General features: G+C 43.0%; 2 protein-coding genes across 2 annotated transcripts; one reads left to right on the forward strand and one right to left on the reverse strand.

Annotated features, from left to right (window-relative positions):
* Positions 1–272: 272 nt before the first annotated feature.
* On the forward strand, positions 273–10070 carry TIGAR (TP53 induced glycolysis regulatory phosphatase). The gene is made up of 6 exons (XM_014869937.2): positions 273–706; positions 2025–2062; positions 3869–3990; positions 6224–6301; positions 7231–7341; positions 8607–10070. The coding sequence occupies exons 1-6, from the start codon at positions 549–551 to the stop codon at positions 9060–9062; spliced, it is 963 nt and encodes a 320-aa protein (XP_014725423.2). The 5' UTR covers positions 273–548; the 3' UTR covers positions 9063–10070.
* Positions 10071–16531: 6461 nt separating this feature from the next.
* On the reverse strand, positions 16532–19905 carry FGF23 (fibroblast growth factor 23). The gene is made up of 3 exons (XM_014869905.2): positions 19677–19905; positions 17439–17542; positions 16532–16969 (listed from the first exon to the last, which is right to left on the reverse strand). Exons 1-3 carry the CDS (start codon positions 19903–19905, stop codon positions 16532–16534), a joined length of 771 nt encoding a protein of 256 aa, XP_014725391.2.
* Positions 19906–20624: the final 719 nt, after the last annotated feature.

Below are 20624 nucleotides of genomic sequence, written 5' to 3' on the forward strand. Positions count from 1 at the left end.
GAGCCAGTAAGGAAACCTGGCCCGACTATGAGTGTAGGGAACGCAGCTGGGAAGGGGCTTCAGTTGCGAGTGTCACTCGAAGTGGCTCCGGGATGCTTAGCCCAGGAAATTTCCTTATCACCAGCGTCGTGAGACGCTGCGAAACCCAGAGTTTTAAGGTGAAAGACCCTGATTGTAACCGCAGAGTGAGAATGCGGAACCGTTTAGGGCGCGCAAGTCCAGGTGTAAACCTCACACTGCCACGCCCACCACTGAACCCTGTCCCCAGGCGCCACATCCACGGGGCGCTTAAATGCCACCAGGGCCGGTGACTTCACCGCTGCCCCGCAGCCTGTCTGAATGCTTTGGGAGAGGAATTTCTTCCCTATGTCCAACCCAGGTATCCCGTGTGAGGCCGTTCCCTCTCGTCCTGTCGCTTGTGGAGTGGGAGCCGGGCCAGCTGTCCCGTACCATCGCGGAGCCGCAGGGAGCCATAAACCCTTCCCGGATCCTCCTTTACTGCCGGGATCCGCCTCCGATGACGTCAGAGCGGGACGCCGGGCGGGGGTATGACGTCACGGCTCGGCGCGCGGCGCCGCAGTGCGGGCAGTGGGACACGCGCTCACCTGCGCGCACATCTGGGCATACCTGCGCACGCCTGCGTTCACCTGCGCCCACCTGAGCTGCCCTGCGCCATGGTTCGGTTCGGGCTGACGGTCGTGCGGCAGTGAGTACCGCCCGCGCATCCCCGGCGGTGGCGGTGCCTCGGTGCCCCTCCTAGGGTCACGGGCAGCGGGAGGGGGAAGCTGAGCAAAAGCTCTCAGGCGAGGCAAGAGTAGGAGTGGTGGTGTGAAATGTTAAAGAATTGGTGGTTGGTGACTCGGGTGGAATTCCTAAGGTGACTTTTTCTCCCACTCTATTGAAGAGGTTTGTAGCTGACTGAACCAAGTAGCTCCAGCTTCCTGCAGCTCTCAGGAGAAAACTCTTTAATTTGTAGCAAAGATGAGCTTTTTTTCTCCTTTACTATAAGCCCCAGGGCAGCAGGGGAGGGGGGATTCTGCCCCTCTGCCCCACTCTGCTGAGACCCCCCTGCAGGGCTGCACCCAGCCCTGGGCCAGCACAGCAAGGACAGGGAGCTGCTGGAGCCACGACAGAGCAGGGACACCAAGGGATCAGAGGGATGGAGCAGCTCTGCTGGGAGGAAAGGCTCAGGGAATTGGGATTGTTCAGCCTGGAGAGGAGAAGGCTTTGAGGTGACTTCAAAGATGGAGGAAGACTCTTTGCAAGGGCCTGGAGTGACAGGACAAGGGGGAATGGCTTCACACTGACAGAGGGGAGGTTTGGGTTGGCTGTCATGTAAAAAATGTTCCCTGTGATGGTGGTGAGGCCCTGAGGCTGCCCAGAGCAGCTGTGGCTGCCCCATCCCTGGCAGTGTCCAAGGCCAGGCTGGGTGGGGCTCGAAGCAACCTGGGATAGTGGAAGGTGTCCCTGCCCATGGCACGGGGTGGGACTGGATGAGCTTTGAGATCCCTTCCAACCCAGATCATTCCATGAGTCTATGATTTCTTTTGCTCTGATTTCCTAGGCTCTGTTTGTTCCAGGTGTGCAGCTCTGCTGCTACCTTTGATAATCTCTGGAACTGTAAAGTTCAGAGAACCAGCTGCCAACACGTGGTTGTCAAAAGAGGGCTCCAGAGTCTTCCTGCAGCTTTGTTCTCTCCAGCACGGAGGTGTAGTTGTTACAGATAAAAAAATTGTGCTGCATTTATGATAAATTTAAGAAATTACTTCTCTTATTTACATTCCAGATGGCTTTGTCTCATTAAAAACTGGCAACATGATTGGAATTGATATGAAAACGGTTTTTTATTGTTATAAAATCTTTGCGTGGATTGTTTTGAAAAGAGTTTGTGCTGTACTGTATCTCATTTTTTTTACATTCAGGTGCTGCTGTCCCTTGTTGGTATTTAATACAACAATGTTTTTGAAAATCCACTAAAATACGACAAATTAACTTTTTTTGTTGTTGTTTACAATGTCTTTCAGTGGAGAAACAAGATACAACAAAGACAAGATACTGCAAGGTTAGTAGGAGTTATTCTGTTAGCTGGTTAGAGATGGAAAATCATGGTGAAATCCTGTCACCAACTACTCAGATGTTATTAAGCAATAACACTGTAAACCTTCGAGACTTTATGTGTAAGTCAGGACACGGCTTTCATAATGTTACATAAGATTTGAAGTCACCCTCCACAGAATATCAACAGATGCTGATGCATTTTGTGTTTTAACAGGAGTATTAGAAGAGTTCCTTTTTCTACATGGGTAAAAAATATGTTGCATGTAATCGAATAAAATGGTAGCAGCACCTTTTACTAAGGACTTCATAGCACTGTGTTAAATCCCAGTAATATGAAGTTTGGGAAAAGAAGCTGCAGAAGGATGGATAAAGATCCTGATGTGAGGGAGGCTGTTGCTTCACGAAGGGAATCTGTTATTTGCAGTAAAAACCTGCAGTAGGCAAGGGAGAATGAAAAGTAAAGGTTGTTTAAAAGTTTGAATTGTTCAATCCCAGCTCTTTCTAGGAAGGTAGTCTTGATTAGACACATTTAGAATTAGATTTCACCTTCACCAAGGCTGCAGGCTTGTACATCCAGAATTGAACACACTGAGCTGCCTGGATGTCTGCTGTAGGAAAATCAAGGCTGGGGTTGTACTCTGAATAAATGAGCTTTCTGCAATACTTCATGTTGTGAAGGAGAATTGTGCTTCCAGATTTTTCTCCCTTTGTGACATGGCCATTTACAGTTCTTGCAACATGGATTTGTGCACATAATAAAACGTGTAAAGCATATTCTACTTGCTTAAAAATATTGATGATGTTTTTTGAATTCTTAGCTCCTTGGGTCAAATGATGTGTAGTGGGTTCCTCTCCAGTGTCAAGAGAACATAGGTTCTGTTTTGAGATGTATAAGGCTGTTACCAGCACACGGGTCAGACATCTAACATCTGAATTACAGATGATGTGCTCAGAACCCGGGTTCTGGGCTTCTGTTGTCCTGTCATTTGCTGTTGGATTGTGCGTTTTCTGAGTGAAAATAGTTTATTTTCTTTTTTCTGAATCTGATGGGAATTTCACTCTCTCTGCTCTGGCTTCCTGCAGAACTAAAATGCATAAAAGTTGTAGATAGAGCAATCTGTTACATGTTTGTCCCTCCACCACAGTTCTGGGTTCTCCTGCAGACCCTGAGCTGTGGCAGGAGCACACCTGTTTAACTCAGATTGGATTTCCAAAGTGCTGCTTCTCTCAACACTTTCCTAGAGCTCCGTGACCAGTTATTCTCACAGACTTTCTGGCTGGAAACAATTTATCGAAGATTTGCTGCTTTCCAGCTGGGTTTGCTCCAGCTTGTGTGAGCATTACTGCCAGTGTGTGAGGTGGAGAGAAGAGACCACAACAGATTGTGTTTGCATCTCATTCTCTCAGTGATATTGTCCTCTTTCTTATTTGTGTTTAACAAATCTGTTTATGAAGTTTCAGCTGTGAGATACCTCTTGCAGGAGCCCGACCAGTGACCCTGCTAATAATGGTCACATTTATTAAATGTAGGTCTCTGTTTTATGTTTAAATTTGTCCAAGTTATAGATTGATGTAATTGTCATTGATAATGATCCTTCTGTCTTCCTAAACTTCACTCCTTTTCATCAATAAGTTTGTGACTGAGTTTAGGGAAGACTAGAAGAGCAGTAGCTTTTCCTAATGGTTTGCTTTACTAAAGGAGAAAGATTTTCTTATGACTGGGTAATTTCTTTATTGCTGACATGTCTGGTCAGCTGCTAAATGGTCTAAAATTTGCATGTCTTAATATTGTGGGGTTTTTATTTTGTAGGTCAAGGAGTGGATGAGCCACTCTCTGCAACTGGTTTTAGACAAGCAGATGCTGCTGGTTTATTTCTCAGTAATGTGAAGTTTACCCATGTCTTTTCAAGTGACCTCCTTCGAGCAAAGCAGGTAAGTGCTTCTTGAGGCAACAACTGGCTTCTGGCATTTATTTGCCAGATTTTGCTATGGTGATGCAAAATTAATGCAGTGACAGAGCCAAAAGCTGCCCCTGCATCCCTGGAAGTGTCCAAGGCCAAGTTGGATGGGGCTCTGAGCAAGCTGGGATAGTGGAAGTTGTTCCTGCCTGTGGCAGGAGGTGGGAACTGGGTGATCTCTAAGGTCCCTTCCAACCCAAACCAGTGCACGATTCCATGATTTGCCATTATTTTATATGAGCATTGGTCTTGCTAAAGGAGTAATGGAGACTTCAAGATATCACAGACAGAAATTGAGTTTTTCTCTGAAGAAGCAAACCAGGTTAGCTGTGATACTGTTGTGCTGACCCAGGCACTGTGGCTGCTTGCTGTGTTCTTCTGTGGAATGCAGACTAATGCAGGCAAGGTCAAGTTTTGATGTGAAATCAGCACAAGCATCATTAAAGTGCAGAGATGTTGGATTTTGTCAGGCATGTCACACCTCTTGCCTTGATGCAGTAAATACACAATATAGATTAAATAAAGAGGAAAAATAACTACATGGGATTACCCATGTGACCTTGTGTGCAGGATTATGAAATACTGCAAATTAGGGGATGAAAATTTTTCAAGTCAGAGATCAGCTGTTCTAAGAAGGTCATGTCTCCTGTGGAGGCCCTGTCTTTAGTTCTTCTGTTACTGATTCTGTGTTTTCAAGAGACATGTAGGGGTTTGAAACTCCTAAGCCATTCTTGTTTGCTTGCTTTTTGCTGTGTTGTCCTGCTGAAAGTCTATGAAGCTGTGTCGTAAACCAGATCAACCAAATGTAGTATAAATCTCCTTTTTTTTCCTTGAATCATACACCATCAACATTGCTCATCAGTTTTGCAGCACAATTCCAGAAACTGCTGTAGGAGCACAACTTAAGCAGAAAACAAAAAAAACAAGGAGGGAAGAGTGCAATAGTTGGATATTTTAAAAATGCAGAATAGCTGCCTGAGTCACTTCCTTTATGTGTGTGAATGGCAGTGATGATATTTGAAAACATGAAGAGTGCTTTCTAACTTTCATAAAAGTATCTATGCTGTGTGTCTGCCTTATGGGAATTGGTCTGGGATTTTTTTTCTTATATTAGAGACAGCCTTTTCCATGAGAAGCACTTTCAGAATTGCACTCTCCTAATGTGAAAGACCTGGATTTTTCTTTTGCATACAGGAATTGTGTTTTGCCATTTGTTTGACAAGCTATCCAGATGCTGGGAAGGCTTTCTCAAAGATGTGTGAAGGTGAAGTTTCCATGTGTTCAGAACGCCCTTTCTTGGCAGCTGCAGTTCTATGAAGAGCCTGTTACTACTCTGTCACTTCACAGCTCAAGTATGGGAGGAATGTACAAGTTCTGTTGCAAAAGAGGAAATTCCTGCATATAATCATACAAATAACTGTGCTGTGCATATACACAAGGAAGTGGATTCAACTCTGTCTTTATTTCTGTGTTACTCTTTGACAGAAGGTTCAAGTTCCAAGACCAAATTTGTCCTAAGCAATATGTTAAATGTGCCAGTAGCACAACAAGGCTGCTTATTTGTGCCAGAATCCAAAGATCATTTTCAAAATGAGTTCTTTAAATGTCAGATTGATTGGGTCTGGATGTTTGCACAGCCCAAACTGTCTGTGAAGCCAGTGCAGCTTTCACACTTGGGTGCATGTGTGAGCCATGGACATGCTCCTGTGTCACCTGCTCCAGGTGACTCTGCCTGGGCAGGGTGGTCTCCAGAGGTCCCTTCCAGCCCTAAGGATTGGCTGTGGCAGCCAGAGAGGTGTCAGATGTTTTTTCAGTTGGATTAACTGAGCACTTTGGGGAACACAGTTGTGAGTCTGGCCCATGTACTACATGAAAAGACTGCGTGGACGTGATTGCTCTGTGTTCTACTCAAGAGAAGATGAGGCTCTTATCCCAGTAAACCCTGCTGCCCACCTCTCGTGGATGTTGTGTTTTTGGCTGTTCTGGACTTTGGATGGGAAGGAACTGCCAGAAGATTGCAGCTTTCCTATTTTTGTAGCCTGGAGTGGGCCATCTATCCAATTCTGCCAGACTGGTAGCTGAAAAACTTTCTGTTTTTTTGGTTTGGCTTGTTGGATGCTGCTGATGGGCTTCACCTTGGTTGTGGTGGTGTAAGGTGGTGTGTCTGTGTTCTGTCCAGTTGATGTGACTGTATATTCACTTTTTAGACTGCTGCTGCCATTCTAGGGAAAAACAAGTTTTGCAAAGATTTGGAAATCAAGTATGATGCAAGACTACGAGAGAGAGTAAGTGCAAAAAGAATTTGTTATCAAATATTGAACAATTTGAAAATGTAATTTCCTGTTGATGGGTATCTTGGCTTATTGAATGGTAGATTTAGCAGTGGAGAGCACTGTTTGATGTGTTTTTAATCACTGGAAACAGAACTGTTCGCATCAGGGACAATAAATTGTTGGCAGAATGGTGAAGCAGAGCCGAAATTAAGTGATGAATGTTGTAACTGGGCTGCTTTAATGATTTAAGTAAGGTAAGATTTAGTGTTTAAAGAGCAGCACATGATTGTAGCATTTCCTGTTTGAATCTTTTTTCACTCAGAAATTTCAGTTCTTCCCTTGAAATCAGCAAGACCTTATTATTTACTTTTAATTGCGAGGGTACTTGTGTGGTTTTGTTTCCTTTTTTAATGTCTTTTTCAAAAATTCTGAATTTAAGTCTGAAGACTTCATAGGTCTTTGGAGAAAATACTGGTTTCTTACATGTGGAAAATAATTCCCTGTAGCCTTCCTGCAAGCAAAAAGAAAATAGGGTTTATCCTCATGTAAAGGGCTATGTACAGAAACACTTGCAGTATGACCTCAGTCACAAAGACACTTGAATTGTATGCTGGGAATGAGTGTCAGTGGAACAAAAAAATCTCCATGCAAAGACCAGACTGCACGTCATATTTTGAATGTCCGTGCTTTCAATGAGATGCTGCTCTTAGTGTTTTTATCTACTGAGCATATATATAGATATATATATGTATCTCCTGTTTAAAAGGATATATATATATATATATATAAAGATATTTTCTTGCCCAAAACTGGGATAAAATGTAAAAGGCAGCTAAGCCTTGGGAATCCAAGGAAAAAAAGCTGTGAAGGGCTGTTTGCAGCCTCTGGAAGGGGCACAGGAGACCTGACACATCCTGCCAAACCCCCTGCTTCCCTTACAGAAATATGGTGTTGCAGAAGGAAGGCCTTTGGCTGACCTCAAGGCTATGGCAAAGGATGCTGGAGAGCAATGTCCTTCATTCACACCTTCTGGAGGAGAAACACTGGATGAAGTATGGTATTTATTTTTTTATTTATTTATTTCCTTACTGCCACAACTTACTTACTCACTGACTGACTGCCACCCCTGACTTAATATCTTGGGGTGACTGTATGATCTTGTATCCCCAGTCATCTGTTCTGTTGGTGTTGAATTTTGGATTCTGCAGCTTTCAGACTGGTTCCAGGAGTGAAAGGGGGAGAAGAAGTGCAGAGTTTTGTTACAAGAGACTGTACTTGCACCCCTGCATCCTGCTCACAGACTGTGTTGTCTGTGGTGGACAGCAGGGAAAGAGCTCTCTCTTGCTTTTTATTTGGTTAGTTTTTCTAACCAATTGAGGCAAAGAAGTTCCCTAGACTGCGTTTTTCCTCTTTTTTCTTGGAATTGTTCGAGCTGAAAACCCAAGGGAGCACCAGAGCTCACACCTGTGGCCCACCAGGCCTGGCCTGGGCCGCAGCATTTCCCAGTGCCAAAGAAACTAATAACAACTGAGTAAGCCAGGCTGCAACCCACGAAAAGGACTCTCCTAAATCTGTCATCTCTTCGGAGCGGCCAAAGGTTTTGCTGTTTAGTATTGTTCATTTTTGTACTGGAAAGTGTTTTGCCTGTTAAATGAACAACTCTTTTTCCACTTCTCTCCGAGGAAATATTTTTCCCCAAACCAATTAGGAGAGAGTGCTTAAATCTGTTTCCTAGAAGAACCCTATTCAACAGTTTCCTCCCAGATTTGCCCTAAACCAAAACACTTACTGCCACAACTTACCCACGACTGACTCAGCTACTGATACTTCTTGAGTACAACTTGAGGACTTACTTACTTACTGACTTACTTATGCCCTGCTTTCTAGGCTTTTTTATCAGTGCAATTGAAGGTATTGGGAGCCTCCTACTGAGAGCTCAGCCCAACCAGAGATATTTTCGAAGTTGAAAAATGCTGCTTGGTCTGATAACATTGGCTGCCAGGTGGGGAATCTCTTTATAGCTAAAATATTTAGAGACTGACTCCTCATGAAACTCTGGCTCACAGGAGGATGATAGCAATTGCTCTCTGGAGGGCAGAGGAGTTTGCACAGGAGTCAATAACTGTGGTGGTTTGTATAGACTGACGAACCAAAACCACTACATTAACTTGTATTGGCTTCTGAGCCTTGTCTGTGAGAAATCTTTGTCTTTTAACTGAAGTGGTTACATGTTAGATTTCTGAAAGGCCAGATCTGTGCTTGCTTCAGAGCAATCTTTTTGTTCTTCACAACGTTCCTTTCTGGCCTTTTCCTGCAGGTGAGAGAGCGTGCGAGGGATTTTTTTGAATTCCTGTGCCAGCTGGTTGTTGAGTTGGAGCAGAAGGAGCACGGCAAGCCTGGTGCCCCAGGCAGGAGCTCAGGAACATCTGAACAGTTTGTTTTCCCTTGGACAAACCACTGCAGTGAGGCGGAGCCGAGCTCTGAGGGCAGCGGATCTTCCACCATATTAGATGCCAATATTTTGGTGGTGAGTCATGGAGCCTACATGAGGAACTGGATTGGCTATTTTGTTTCAGATCTCAACTGTACCTTACCAGCAAATTTAAGCAAGTCCCAGCTGTCTTCTGTCAGTCCCAATACCGGAGTCAGTCATTTCATTATCACACTTGAAAATGGGAGTTTGTTAAACCCCAAAATCACATGTGTATGTCTTAACCAAGACTCTCACTTAGTGGACGTGGGAGCTGAATGTGTAGCTTCAAAAGTGTTTTAAGAATCTCTGTGAGGGTAAAGTGGTATTAAATCACAATTTTGCTAAGCTTGGGAAAAGTATCTGTAGTAATTACTGGGATTGACTGGAATTGCTGACACTAAATTGCAAAAAGGGAAACATGCAACTGCTTGCCATCTTAAAAACCACAATTTGCATGGTCCTAGTGCCCAGTATAAGTTGGCAGTAGCAAAATAAAACAAATATTCTCTGTTCTCAGAAACAATACTTGCAGTCACTTGCATATCTGCTCCTACAGCACATATTTAAAACAACTCCTTTGCATTACTCCATAATTATTTTGCTTACCTCCAAGTGAAAGGGTTGGGAAGGGGAGAAGAGTGGTACCTCAAAGATGAGCTATACTATGTTCTTGTTTTATTACAAAATGCTATATTGTAATATGAAACATACGTGTTGTCTTAAAATAAATTTTAGAATGCAATAGTAGAACCTAGAAAGGAGCATTGCCCAGTGGGAAAGGTTTGGTGCAGAGCCAGGGGATGTGACTCTGATGCTGAATACCTGTGAGACTCCGGGCAAGTCTCCTTTCCATTTGTAAAGCGGGAATGATGATAAACCTACCTCGCCAGGAGTACTTCCTAAGAAATTGTTCAGGTTGTTGAGATCTCTGTGGAAGAGCACTGTACACAAACACAGAGTATTTATTTTTAGCTATGAGCAGAATAAGGAACCTCGTGTGCATGAAGTAATGGTCTCTTTTCTGGAAAAGGAACTTTCTCTCTGGGGTGAGTTGTACCTGACTGGAATCCTTCTGTCAGCTGCAGTCACGCACTTGATTCTATGAGTATTTTTGCCTAGAATGAGGCAAGTTTGATTGTTTGGTGATTGTTGGTGTTAATACTGCATTCTTTCCCCACTGGGGTGTTTGTGGTGTTACAGTGTGAGGTTATCTGGTTTATGTTATTTATAAGATTCACGTATTTTTTCTTCATTTGCATATTTTAAACCTGTTTTAAAAAATAAAAAATTAAAGGCTCCTGAATAGAACTCCCATTTCATCTGTATTTCTTTTGAGGTAAAAATGTTTCTTAATATTGCCCTGTGAAGCTTTGCTCAGATCACATAACTTCCTTTTTTCCCTTCCTGGCCATTTACTGTGAAAAAGACACTTAGGGCTGGTGTTGTTTAAAAGTGTCCATAGCTCTTTTTCAGTCATAAAATAATTCCTTCTCAATATACTGAAGGAAATAAGCCTTCACAGGAAGCTAAAATGGGAATATGACTTTTGCATGGACTCCTCAAGCTCTTTGTGAAATGCATCTTCCTGGAAGGCTCCTTAATACTAAATTGATGGTCGCAACCAATCATGACTTCTAACAGAGATAATGGTAGGAGAATGGAGCAGGAGTTCATTCTGAATTTGCTTGTGCCTGGTAGTGCCAATTTATTTCAGGCAGGCCACTGACATAGCAGGGAATTCTCCTGTCAGTGCTTTAAACTGGTGAAACTCCCCTGGAACTGTCACATCCTCAGTTTTGCCAGTCATTCCATCAATTCTTCTTGGAGCCAGACTAACAGAGTTGAAAATGTGAGAGGGTGAGTGGAGATGTGCCATATTTTTCTCCCTAAGTCTGTCATTTCATCAAATATTTCAAAAGACACTAGTGTTGGAGTGCTTCTGACTTAAAAAGGTTTCTTTTTCTTTCTTGCCTGCTCTCAAGCAGGTAATTAATGTTTTGTTCTTGTTGATGATGCCATAACTTAGCAGAGCATCTACTTCCTTGCTAAGTGCTTTGCTACTGCTTGGGTCACACTATTCCCAGAGGGATTTTTGACTCTTCCTCTAGAATATGCTTTACCTTATTTTTTTATATTTATAGGTTGTTAAAATTTAGACCCAGCTTAAGAGACATGTCTGTATGATGCTTTTCTTTAACTTACTGTTACAATATTCTTTCCTCTTGTAACTCTCACACGGGGCAGATAGATAGTACAGTGGTTCCTAACAAGGTTAAATACTAAAGGGTGGAACCACTCAGGTTTTCTAAACAGCTCCTGTCTTAATGAAGTCACGTTTTTCAGTGAAAATGCATCAGAGTCTCCCAATTCAGACTTTGTAAAACACACTAAAATGCTGCAAACAGTGGCCAAGGGAGTACAAGCAGTCAAGAGTGTCCATTCCCAGGTATGCTTATTCCCTCAGTATTTACTCTTGACATTGCTGGAGACAGGGCACCAGCCTGTAGCTTTTATCCTGCCCTAAAAGAGTTGCACTTGTTATTTCTACTTTGTTATGTCAGATGCCAGTTTCTCTCTGCATTAAAAAGTCTCTAATTTTGGAAGTTTCTGAAGCTCATTCTAAAAGTTGTTTTCTTTAGGTCTGTGTGTAGTACTCCTCCTTTGAAGTTTTTACTGAGACTAAATCTTTATTTGGTCAAGTGACTCTTGTGCATTTTTACAGTAAATTTATACAGTTTATTGGGATCATGGGAAAGAAGAGCTGCAGCAATAGGTGGGTCCATGAGGAATAGTAACAGAACATAAATATTTGAGGGATTACTCAGTAATGGCAATGGATGCTGGGCCCACCAACATCATCTCCTCATGGCTCTGCCTCTTCTCGAGCAGCTATCAGGCAGAGAGCTCTGGTAGTATCACAGTTTCCTTCCTGTAAAGCAAAGATATTTTCTCTGTTCCCACAGTTCTCTGTTGAAGACTGTTGTCCAGACATAGCCCTGCCTTTGCAAAAGGAGGAGGCTTTTCCCTTTTTATTTTTTTAATTTAGACCAGAATGTAAATCAGATGCATTCTCTATCCAAGCTTTTGGCTGCCTCAGATCCACAGCCCACATGCTTGGACTTAAAATATGTCAGATTTCCCCCAGATGTGTCCTGCTTTTGAGGGCTTTGGCCTCAAATAAATTTTTGGATTTTTGTAATCCCAGGCAAATGGCAGCTGCATGGGCACAAATGAACTGCAAAGTGGTTTGTGAGCTACTTCTCTGGTATTTTATGGATATGGCAGAGCCACTTTGAGGGATCTATGTGTGTATGGTGGCTCCAGTGCCATTCAGGGGGGTCTCCTATGTGACAGCTCTGGGGTTTCTGGGGTGCTGGGACCCCATGTGGCAGTGAATTACTTACCTGAGTGCCAGAGGGTGGCAGCAGGGCTCCTGAGGGCACAGAGGGTAAGGCACAGGAGGATAAAACCCAGGAATCTTGAGAAGGCTGTTAATAGTCACCAAAGGAATGCACCTGAGGTCCAGGCAGAACTTGTTTGAGTGTAATATTCTTTCCTTCTGATGCCCAGTTGGGTCATACAGCCATGGCTGAATGGGAGCAGGGTGGTGCACAAGACTTGACTGTAATAAGTGCTGAATGTATTTTGGAAGAGCTGGCCATTGAAAAATGAATTTACTGAATTTAAAAGCTGAGGTGGAAAAAGGAGGTTTGATTGCCAAAGGGCAGGACTCGCAAAATTGGTTTTAGACTCGTGGAATACCCTGAGTTGGAAGGGATGCACAAGAATCAGTGAATCCAGTTCCTGGCCCTGCATGAGACAGTTCCAAGAATCACACAGCTTAATTCTACTTCTCCAAAGAAATTTCAATAATGGTTAATGCAACAAATTCTGAAGGAGAAAGTAATTACAGACAAGAGAGGTAAATGAAGCCTGGAATCTAATTAAATGAGTTTTTACCACAAGTAGTTCACACTATACTAAATGAGTAGTTCTTTGATGAAGTAACTAATGTATAGGCAAGGGAAAAGTGAAGTACAATCTAGTTGTATTTTAACTGAATGCTTAATTCCACAATGGAAACCATCAGCTCAGCTGGAAAAGATAAATGTTGCTTAGGAGAAAAAACATGTTGAAGAAGGTATGCAAGGAATTAGAGGGCATAGAAGTAGTAATGTCCAAGGTCAAGCAGTGAACTAGAGTAAAGCTGCAATTTAAGTCCCTTTGGGGGGCATTTTTTGTAATGACTTGAATAAAAATACAGGAATGTGGAAATATTAGTCAGAAGGCATCATCAGTAATTATGTGGGGAGAATAGCATACAGAGGGGGAAATTATGAACTTTCAATCTTAAAACTGCTTGAGTCTTCACAGAATGGGTCAGGCTGGACCCTGACAGTGGCTCATGTGGTGCCACCTCCCTGATCCAGCAGGGCCATCTCAGAGCACAGAGCACAGGATTGTGTCCAGATGGTTCTGGAATATCCCCAGTGAGGACACTCCACACCCTCTCTGGACAATCTCTTCAGGGCTCAGTCCCTGCCCAGGACAGAAGTTGTTCCTCCTGTCAGTGGAGCCCCCTGGGCTCAGTCCCTGCCCGTGGCTCTGGTGCCATTGCTGGGCCCTGCTCGGAGCCCTCCTTGCAGAGGCTTTTAATTTTCCAATTTCCAAGTATCTTTTATCCCGAGATCTTTGAGCCAGGATCACAAATAGTTCCCAGCAGGACTGAACTGACAGACCTGTGGTTTCCCATTCCTGTAAAAGACATTTCCCAATAGAGGTTAAAATCCCTTCATGGTCAGTCTAGACCTACTAAGACACTGTTTTTTCTCATCATCTTTCACAGAACTTTTGTATTTGGGATGCATGAAACACCTAGGAAGCTGAAACCTGTGAGGCTGGAAGTCACAGGAGACAGCAGCAAACATTTTCAGACACTGCTGCTACCATTTATTTGTTTACTCAAGTATTTCTGGAAAGGGGAGCTTGAACAGACAATGCAGAATCCACCATTTGGAGAAAATGGAAAAGTTTATTGGTACTTTGATAAAAGGAAATAGTCTCTATAATACATTATTATAAATACTTATAAATATTCTGTGGAATTTAAGACCCACTCAAATAAATAAATAAATAATGTGACATAAATAAGTAATGCTTTCTTACTAGCTGGTGCTTGCTAGCATCTCCATTGAAGAATAAATTCTTTTAAGTTTTGATACAGTTGCCTATAGTTAAAAATTCTGCTTTTTGATGGAAAATCCACTGGAAATTTAGTCTTAGCTTACTTATCCCCTGGCTACTGATAGAATGAGCAACCCTTCTTACTCTGTTTTAGTGTAGAAATATAGAGATGATCTATAGATTTAACTCCACCAATATTTCCCATCAAAATTGAATATGGATAGAGCTTTTAATGGTTTCAGTTCTTGTGAGGCAGCTGCCTCAGAATCCTAGGGAGGAACTCTGTGGAGCTTTTGACAATTAATGCAAAATGTAAACTTTGCTGGTGTCCAGAGTTCTCAAGGAGCAAAAGCTGAGAATAATGGTATAGGAATCAAGTAAAGATACCAAACTAGAACATAAATAAAATCACACCTCTCAACTGTATAGACAGCAAGTTAAAAAGTCTTGCTGGATTTTGAATAAGTAAGAAAAAGCACAACTGTCTGCCTGCCTGCAATTCCCTTAATTCCTTAGAATCACTCTTTTCCTTCAGAAATTAATCAAAAACCACGATAACTTTAGAAAAACAAATTCCGAGAGATGGAACTCTTGAACTAATCCTGATAATCTGGCTTGTCCTGTGCACCTAAGTATTTATACTAATTAGGGATCTCTCCATCTAGGAAAACTATTTTAAGACCATAATCAGGACCTATGACATTTCCAACATAATGAGTTGGATGTGGTAGATAAAGAGATTTCGTGTATATACAAATATGGGGGGGAAAGAGATTATTTTAAAAACTATCAGCAGTCCTGCTGCTGTGCTAAATCCAGAAAAAATTAAATGAAAGCAAGAAGCACAGGGGGTTCTTAGTTTGATTTTGTTGCACTGATGTAACTCCAGTGGCTTCAAGTGAACTACTTCATGAGAAAGAAAAAAAAGAACAGCATCCAACCTAATGGTTTTTGTGTGTTGCTATGAGCACACTGAGGAGCAGTGTACCGCTTCAAATTGTTGTCAGGCTGATAAATACTCTAAACAAACAGAGCAGAAGAATCTGTGTTTTGACATGCAGAAAAACCCCTGCAAAATAAAAACCTCAATGCTCTGCCACACTGGAATTTGTGCTGCTCATCAGTGCCTTGCACCTGATTTCTGCAGAGTTCATCAAGAATAGCCTTTTCAAAGTGAACTTACCCAAAGCATAAACCAATCTAGGGAAAAGCTTTTGGCACCATTAGAGATTTCCTGATTAATAGTAATTTCACTCCTACAAGTGTATAGCATCTGATGCCTGCTCAGAACTGAATACATACATGGATGCTAATTGGATATTCCTTTTTTAAATATAAACCTAATTTTCACTCATTAGATGAGAGTCTTCATTATAATATAAATATTACTTGTTTGATCCTTATAAAACATATTTTTTTAATCTCCTGTAGAGTTCAGTATTATGCAAAACCAGTCCATCTTGTTTAACACACTATTGATTATTATTAATCCTGGTATTTCTCTCTGAGCTGGAAATATGCAAAACTAAGGAACTTTATTTCCATATAGGGATGCTAGAATTTAGTAAATGTAGAACTATGATAGAGAACCACTTGAGAGACAGTAAGACTCTCCCCTTTTTTTCAAAACTTCAGCTTCGATTCAGTGTCAGAAATTGCTCTTTTCCCACAGGACCTTTTAATGCTGTCCTGTTGTCCTGTCAGCTCCTCCAGTTTTCCATGTCTGCTGCTCCTATGACAGCAGAGTGGCCTTTTTTTGACTCATATAGGTGAAGAGAGAATGAAGCTCCAACTTTTAGAAGCTGAAAACAAAGGATCACAGCATGGGTTGGAAGGGACCTTAAGGCTCATTCACTCCAACCCCTTCCCATGGGCAGGGGCACCTTCCAGCAGACCAGGTTGCTCAGAGCCCCATCCAACCTGGCCTTGGACACTCCCAGAGATGGGGCAGCCACAGCCTCTCTGGGCAACCTGTGCCAGGTCCTCACCACCCTCACAGGGAGCAATTTCTTCCTGATATCCTGTCAGGGTGAAGCCATTCCCCCTTGTCCTGTCTCTGCAGTTTCTGATGAAGAGCACCTCTCCAGCTCCTTTGTAGCCCCTTCAGATATTGGATACATGACATATATTGGTAATTTTTGTATAATAAAATAACACACCACCTGGCAGTTTGTCTGCTGTGCTTGGACAGGATGGTGCTAGTAAGAGGATTCCCTGTCTCTGCAGAAATCTTGGATGTTCCAGGTCTCTACATCAGTTTCATAACATCAGTTTCCCATTTCATAAAATAGATTTCTCTTTTTTGTTTGTTTTCTTCATTGATGCAAACTTAAGGTGATTCAGACCCCAAAAGGTTTTGGTTTGTGTTACGCTTTTCAAAATACGGATCTTCTTTCCAGTAGAGCCCAAGCTGGAAAAATCCAGCTTGTACTTTCAGATGGCAGTTTACTGACAAAACAAGATTTGAAGCTAAGGAACTTTTCCCAATGTGTCCTAGGTTTTTTAAGAGCCACTTTGGCATTCAGGCTGGGTGTGACAGACAGCTTCTTTTGTCCATCTTCACCTGGCGAGCGCAGGAGCTGCGGTTATCTTGTGATATAGAAACGGGGGCTTGGGTACCTCCTGGCCTCCATCATAGCGTGGGGATCATCGGGGTTCACCACATCGTTCTGATTGATCCTCATGGGCTCCCTGGGCATGTGGGGAAAGTCTGCTGGCTGCTGCTGCAGGGAGCCAAACACCGGGGTCTTCCTCTGCGGCACCAGGATCTGGTGAGGATCTACCGGATCAACGTCTGCACTCCTGGTGTGTCTGTGGGGCTCGGGGGTGTTGAATCGGAACAGAGGGATCTCATTCCTCCTGGACAAAAACTGGGAGTATGGTGGTGGATTCATACCCGGGGAGAAGACTTGTTTAACTCTCCCTAAGCTCACCAAGAAGTGGTGTTTGGGGGATTGGTACACATCGTACCCATTTTCCAGTGTCCTGTGGTTGAATACACAATCTTCTTGGCTGAAGTAATGCTGAGGGGAAAACATAGGACACCTGTGAGCAGAGGAGTCTGGTGAATTACAAACACTAGTTAAGGAGGGAAAGAGCTAGATCAGTAGCAGGTGTTTTTCTGATCTCTCAGGTCTGTGTCTGACCCAAATGTAGATCAGAGTTGCATGTCCATGCTTTCAGCAAACGAATTCTAATAGTAAATCCTGTTTTCTCCCAGAGGGTCCCCACCTATGGCTCTGTGCTACAAATTGGTGCCTCACTGGATCCCATTTTGTCCTCATTTACCCAGGCAGGACCTCAGATGATTTTTGTCAGCTCTACAACTTAATACAATCAAAGGAGAGAGCGAAGTTGACCTAAGTGTCAGATCCTCTCTAACACTTCCCCTCCACCTGCAACTACACAGGTTTGCCCTGGCTGGGGAAATGGGCACCAAAGCAGCAGAATGCACTGGCCATTCAGCCTCAAGGCTTAGGAAAGGTCACTCACCGAGCCAAATATGTTTCCTTTCATGTCCATACACAGGTAGCGTCCACTCTTCACACCTGTGATTATTACTGAGCCAGCACCCTCAGACTTGATCATTAGGGCACCTGTTCAGAACAAAAACATCAAATTCTAGATCAATTTCTAAGTGACCTCTGAGAGTCCAAACCAACCTCCCACATGACCTGAGACTACTGCCCACCCTAAATCAAGTTTGCTGTGGCTTTGGAAAACTGCCAGGATGGAGGGCACCTCTCTTGGTGCCCTGTTCCAATGTGGCACTAACCTCCCAGACAACTTATTTCCCTCTCAAATCCCAAATCGTGGTCTGAGAACATTGCCCTCACTTCTGCCACTGCCCACATCCAGGGGAAATTTGTCCCTCTCATCTTTGTGACTGCTCTGTGGTATTTTTTCAGTGGTGCCCAGCAATGGCACCAGAGGAACGGGCAGGAACTGATGCCCAGGAAGTTCCACCTGGATGTGAGGCAGAACTTCTGTCCTGTGCAGTGACCAAGGACTGAACAGATTGTCCAGAGGGGCTGTGGAGTCTCTTCACTAGGGATATTCCAGAACCAACTGGGTACAATCCTGTGCCCTGTGCTCTTGGATGGCCCTGCTGGAGCAGGAAGGTGGGACCAGGTGACTCCCTGTGGTGCCTTTCAATCTCAATCAGTCTGTGATTCTATGATTACATTCCCCTTAACATTATTTTTGCTGGACTAAAACCACAACAGATCATGATCAAGGCCTCCTGAAAACCCTGTGACAGACCAGCTCCACCTTCTACTCATCCAGCTTGAACTGGGGTTGCTGTAGTGCTCCAAGAGCAATGTCACTGGTGCCAGGTAAAGTGGGAATAACAACTTTTCTTGACCTGCTCCTTGCATTTGACTCAGTGTTGCTTTGTCCCACCCTGGAGATCTGTGCACACCCAGGCCATGCCACTCTGGTGCTGAACTTGGCACTTCCCATTGTCTGGTGGCTCAGTGGCAGCAAATCAGTCACCCTCCCTCTCAATACCCCTTTTGTTGTCTGATTTCCATCTTTCCTTCTGCACCATTCCAAATCCTGCTATGCTCATTTCATGGCAGATATGGGAAAATGTGATATTTTGCTATCTGTTGTTCTCTAAAATCCCACACTGTTTCTTGACCAACATACCTAAAATGAACTTTATAAAATCTTTAAATATGTAGGAAGAATTAACAAGGCAGTGCAAGCATGTCTGTGAGTGTTTCATTATCAATTCCTTAAAAACCGTTTTTCCTCATTAATTAAAGTATAACTTTAAAAAACATCCTTATTTACTTATATAAAAGCTTTGTTATCTAGTCTTAGATTTTTAACTGAGTTTATAAAATAGATGTAATAATAACAGTAGTAATAACAACAACAACAACCTGATTTTATGATGCATAGTTACTTTTGATTTGAATGCTGCTAAGAGAGAAGTATTTTTGAAATGCTATAAAAGAACCCAAAGTCTTAAAGCCCCCCACATTTGTCTACTAACTATAGTGTTTGGGCCAGGTATTTAGCAAAGGAAGAAGAATTGACTATTCTCTGTTGAAATAGAATAATAAAATATATAATAAAATAAACTGTGAAGACACAATTTGAGAACCTTTTAGTGATACTAGGGCATAGTTTCTTCTCATGAGCCCCAAAGGCTCAACACTTCTTTTATGCCAATCTGGTCTTTCATAGTTTTTCCCTTTTTAACTGACCTTTGTATGCCCTTTTTCTGTGCACATTGAAATTTTAGTAGTTTTCAGCCCTCCACCCCAAAATACAGAATTTATGGATGTCATCAGTTTTCCAGCAGTGCTCTGGTGAGTTCCCTCAGTGCAGTTTCTTTGGTAGCACCACCAGTGGGAAGTAGCTGTTGGGGGGATATCATTACCAACTTCTAATAGGAACGTCCACTAGAAACTGGGGGTAAAATCATGAAGTGAAGGATAATTCAGGTGGTTTTTCCTTGAAGGGTATTAGAAGAACCATAGGACTTTAGTTGTCCAAGGAAAGGAATGAAATTCCCTATCAATTACATTTCTTTGAAGCGATTTTATTTGTTAAATAAAAGGGAGAATTATAATGATGTGTACTTTCCATCCCATGGCTATGCTCTTCTGCCTGCCTGCCTAATGAGAAGAGGAGATTTTCTATAGGTGATGAGGAAGTAAAAAAATCTCATTGTCCCTGCCCTGCTCCCATGGAGGTCCATAGGAAGCCACTTACTGTAGATGGTTTGGTGAGGAGCGCCATCGATGTAGCCATCAGTGTTGATTTGCAGGTGGAAGCTGCTCCTCTCTGTGTCGGTGTAGAGGTGCATCAGGTGGTCTCCATTGCCCCAGCTGGGACTCAGCAGTGGAGAGGAGTTGGGAAAGGCAAGGGAAGCCTTCAGGCTGCAGAGCAGCAGGAGCAGGGAGCTGCAGGGAATGCCCTGGGGAATGGCTCGCCGCTCCATGGTGGGTCAGGGTCTGCTCCTCGCCTCCCTTCGTGCCTGGAGTGTGACTCCTCAGACAGGATCCCTTCTTCTCTGCAGAGGCTTATAAAGGGCAGCAACATGACATCACACAGGAAAACCTTCTCCACATCCTTGATTTTTGGCACAGCAACATTTTAAGTGTCCCGAAACCTCAAGGGAAGGATCTCTGGCTAAGGTGTGTGGGGGAAAAATGTAAGGTTTCTAAAGACAGCTCACGAAAGCTAATCATATGTTCAGATGTTATCTACAACCCTGTGACATCTGAAAGCTTCCCACGCCCCTGCTGTTGGATCCAGGAAGGGCAATCCACTGCACTTGAACTGAAGGGAATGACCCTTCGGACCTGAATTATCTTTCATTTTTGCTAGACGTGTTTATTCAGACACCCACCTCCCCCCATCGTTTCCAAGTTGCATTCTGATTTAGTGGAACCTCAAATACAGCTAAAATTTTGTTGCAAATGTACCCAAAGTTAGTATTAAGTTGTCCTGAGCCTGATCCCCCTTCATTGTGGTCTGAGTTCCACACCAAGCCAGTTGGGGTGATATTTGTGTCACACCATTTAAGTGAAGGGAACTTGATGTGAGCAGAGCCTACTTCAAATAAACTGTCCCTTTTATTTCACCTGTTTCCTTCTGAGTCACATAAATAATCTAAAGTTGGCCAAAAGCAGCTGAAAATAATGTGTAAAACATTTA

This window comes from Sturnus vulgaris, chromosome 5 (genome assembly GCF_052056855.1).
Source record: "Sturnus vulgaris isolate bStuVul1 chromosome 5, bStuVul1.hap1, whole genome shotgun sequence".
Lineage (NCBI taxonomy): Eukaryota > Metazoa > Chordata > Aves > Passeriformes > Sturnidae > Sturnus > Sturnus vulgaris.